The sequence below is a fragment of the Dipteris shenzhenensis genome, chromosome 16 (assembly GCF_047967505.1).
Source record: "Dipteris shenzhenensis isolate YYH24624 ecotype China chromosome 16, Dip_SZ_1.0, whole genome shotgun sequence".
Lineage (NCBI taxonomy): Eukaryota > Viridiplantae > Streptophyta > Polypodiopsida > Gleicheniales > Dipteridaceae > Dipteris > Dipteris shenzhenensis.
Genome location: NC_141611.1, coordinates 55,767,010 through 55,770,279, shown reverse-complemented (window position 1 = coordinate 55,770,279; position 3,270 = coordinate 55,767,010). Strand labels below are relative to the sequence as shown.

At 41.6% G+C, this 3,270-nt stretch overlaps 1 protein-coding gene across 1 annotated transcript; it reads left to right on the top strand.

Moving 5' to 3' along the window:
- The first annotated feature begins 813 nt into the window (after positions 1–813).
- On the top strand, positions 814–2,031 carry LOC147893161 (uncharacterized). Its single transcript, XM_087387772.1, has 4 exons — positions 814–1,012; positions 1,163–1,355; positions 1,439–1,531; positions 1,655–2,031. Exons 1-4 carry the CDS (start codon positions 936–938, stop codon positions 1,958–1,960), a joined length of 669 nt encoding a protein of 222 aa, XP_087243898.1. The 5' UTR covers positions 814–935; the 3' UTR covers positions 1,961–2,031.
- The last annotated feature ends 1,239 nt before the right edge of the window (positions 2,032–3,270 follow it).

Here is a 3,270-nt window from a genome sequence, read left to right as displayed (position 1 = left end):
TCATATGTATGTGGTCCCATGCCTACATGGTCATTAAGCGGGGCTAAATACTATGTGACATTCATTGACAATGCAACTAGAAAAGTATGGGCTTATGCTATAGCTCGAAAGAGCGATATGTTATAGGTATTTCAAAAATGGCTGGCTTTGGCTAAAAATCAGTGAGGTAGAATGCTTAAATGCCTACAGACTGACAATTGTGTGTGTGTGTGTTTAATAATATGTATTTCTAATTATCTTTAATAAATAAAACCAAAATACGAATTTGCTATTAAAATTCATGGTAGACATGACATAACAATTTTGTGCAATGGAAGCACCTATCATGCACATTCAATATATAGCACATCATAAACATGGGAAATAAACACAAAAGGATTCACAAGATTAACTAGCACGTAAGCAAATCGACCTTAGCTGATTTGAATGCATGCAATGCCTTTAGCTCAATGTGGTTGGAAACTAAGAAGTTGCTACCATAAAAAAACAAAAGTTGAGAATTTCAAGCAAGCTCTAGTGAACCTTTTCCTAATATTACCATGTGTGCAATGTCGCTAGCTACCAATTTTATTGTGTATAAACAAATGTAAAGGGTTAAATATGTACACCTCTTTCATGTCAATAACAACATCATCAAAAAGTTGAAGTTTCACATACATGAGTGTTCATCACCATCATCAACGAGGTTTCACATACAAACCCGAGTTATAAAATTAGCTTGGAGAACTAAGCTTTTGGAAAATGAATTGTCAATGGAAGATTTTCATGAGGAAAGGATGGTTCCATCATGAAGACGTTGGAGATGTAAAGTTGGGGACCGGGGTAAACCTAAGTAAGGTCAAACCAAAATTTGACTGGTAGATCTATTAGCACGACCAACCGACGTCTCTTTGCACTTGCGACGATTGTGTGCGTGATGGGATGCAGTTTTGTCCATGGCACCTCTTCCTGTTGTGCCAGAGCAACCTGAGAATACCGCCTTTATCAAGGAGCTTCAGTGGAAAGAGAACCGGTAACGCATCCATTTTCTCAGGCATCATTGTGGGCGCCTGTAGAATCGGCGCAGTGTCGTGCTCGGATTTGGTCTTCACATGATGAGTCAGGGAACAGACTTGCGCTTTTTTCGATAACGGTGAAAAAGATTTTCCTTTTGATTCTGCAGATCACAGGACGAGTTCTTGCATCATTTGCCTGCTGATCGGACGCTTGCAAAGGATCACATTGCCTTGAAACATTCGCATCAGGGTAGTGCAGATGGAAAAGAAGCTCCTCCCAGCCGTTCCGCGTCAGTTTTTCGACCTAGGGGCAGCGCAACAGCCGTGGAGGATCCCCAAATTTACACAAATCTCTCTCTGGTCTATCTCTGAAAGTCCTAGATTCCATTCGTAAAATGCGATTATAGAAGATTTTCTCTTACTGTTACAACCGTTGCTCGCAGAACCTCTGGAAGAGGATAAATGCAGGGTACATAATTCCCAAACGTCCACCGAAGGGTGTCACACATATCACATACATCTACGACCGAAATCTGGTAAAGAAATACGAACTCTAGACCAGGACGCAAATTTGTCCTAAATGCTCTTTGAGGGTTTTAATGTAACGCGTTAAAATATGTGTACTTACGGTAATTGCTAAGACGCTGCTCGTGACGCAGGTTGAAAAGCCCTCTACGGAGCACCACAGAAAGCGGGACTTCTACTCGGAGTACAACGAGGCAGCCGCAAGGTTCAAGCTGGTGTTGGGCAACAAGAAGCCACTGAGAAAGCCACCCAAAGGCAAAAACAAGAGCAAATCTCAGCCACCATCGTCTGCAAGGAGCGCAGCTGGGAAGAAACTGGAAAGCGATGGCGGCAATTCTACCACTGCAGACGTCAAGGAAGTTGCTCCCACGAGCAGTGAAGCGCCTGTTCCCACTGAAAGCCAAGTGCTGACTCCTGGTGAACAAACCAAGGCGGAATGAGGGCCTTATTATGAGTTGGTGGGAGGAGTCGCTTGTCTTCTAAAATTGATCATGTGGGACTTTGCCAATAGATGAAGAGTAAATTGAAATCTCTCTTTGTTGTGTGTTGTCATCCTGCACTTTTGCTGTTACTTGCGCGCTCATGTGTGTGTGTGTGTGTGTGTGAGAGAGAGAGAGAGAGAGAGAAAGTGAGAGAGAGAGAGTCTAGGGATGTTTATGTTTTTGTCCACTTAAGGGGCTAAGTATACATGCTGACTAGAGACATTCCTAGTATTACTATCGTCATCATAATGGCTCGTCTTATTTTTGAAATTCGTAACTTACAAACTAAACACCTTGAGATTGAATGTAATTTTACATAGACAATTCACATGGCCCGCTACCTAGAGAGAGATGCATTTATTAAGCTTAATTTATCATTGTTTGCATTCGCATTGTTTTTAGGTTGATTGCAGGGATCATCCTCTAGTAGCGGAAGACTCTGCTTTGCCCCCCCTCTTTTCGCCGATGTGCTCTACTCTCCACTGCCTCGCAAGTCTCCCCTCTCCGCTCGTGCCACACTCTCTTTCCATGCTGAGGTTCCTCCTCGATCCCTCCCCTTTATATGTACTCACTCGAGGGTAAACACGGATTTTCCAGATATTGCTCAAAATCATAACCTCGAACATTCATGATAGCAAAGATGGAATCACCACCTTCGCTTAATTTTTGCTCCAACCTTACCTTAATCGATCGATTCTACAAAAACAACATTAGGTTAATTCGGCGCCCATGTTTTCCTCTATAAATTGATTACGCGATCATCGTGGGGACCTAGTAAGATTCATTTAAGGTACTTAGAATAACAAAAAATTGAATTTCTACCCTTTTTACAAAAAATAAGGATATATATATATATTATGAGTGGGGTGGTTAGCCCCAAAAAAGAACGGCACACTGCCCTTAGCCAATGTTGCATGCATTAGGAGATGAGCTAAAGAGAACTAACCCATGGACAGAGAACACTTCTATTGACTCACTATCTTACTAAAATCCCTAAGGTTAGCTTTCACTTAAGTCAAAATGAGAGACTCCTTAAGCCCAATATGAACATCCTTATGAAATACTCCTCTGTTGAAGGTTCCTCAAACCAAATCTAAGGTTCTCAATTAGGTGTGTCATTTCGTTAAGGAGAAGCTCATGTACTCTTTCTCCCAAGGGACATAATCGAATTTCTACTACTAGTTTTTAGCGTCTCCCAAGAGACATTCTACCAGCTCATCTAATTTCTAAAATTCCTAACTTGCAAATTAAACACCTTTTCGACATGG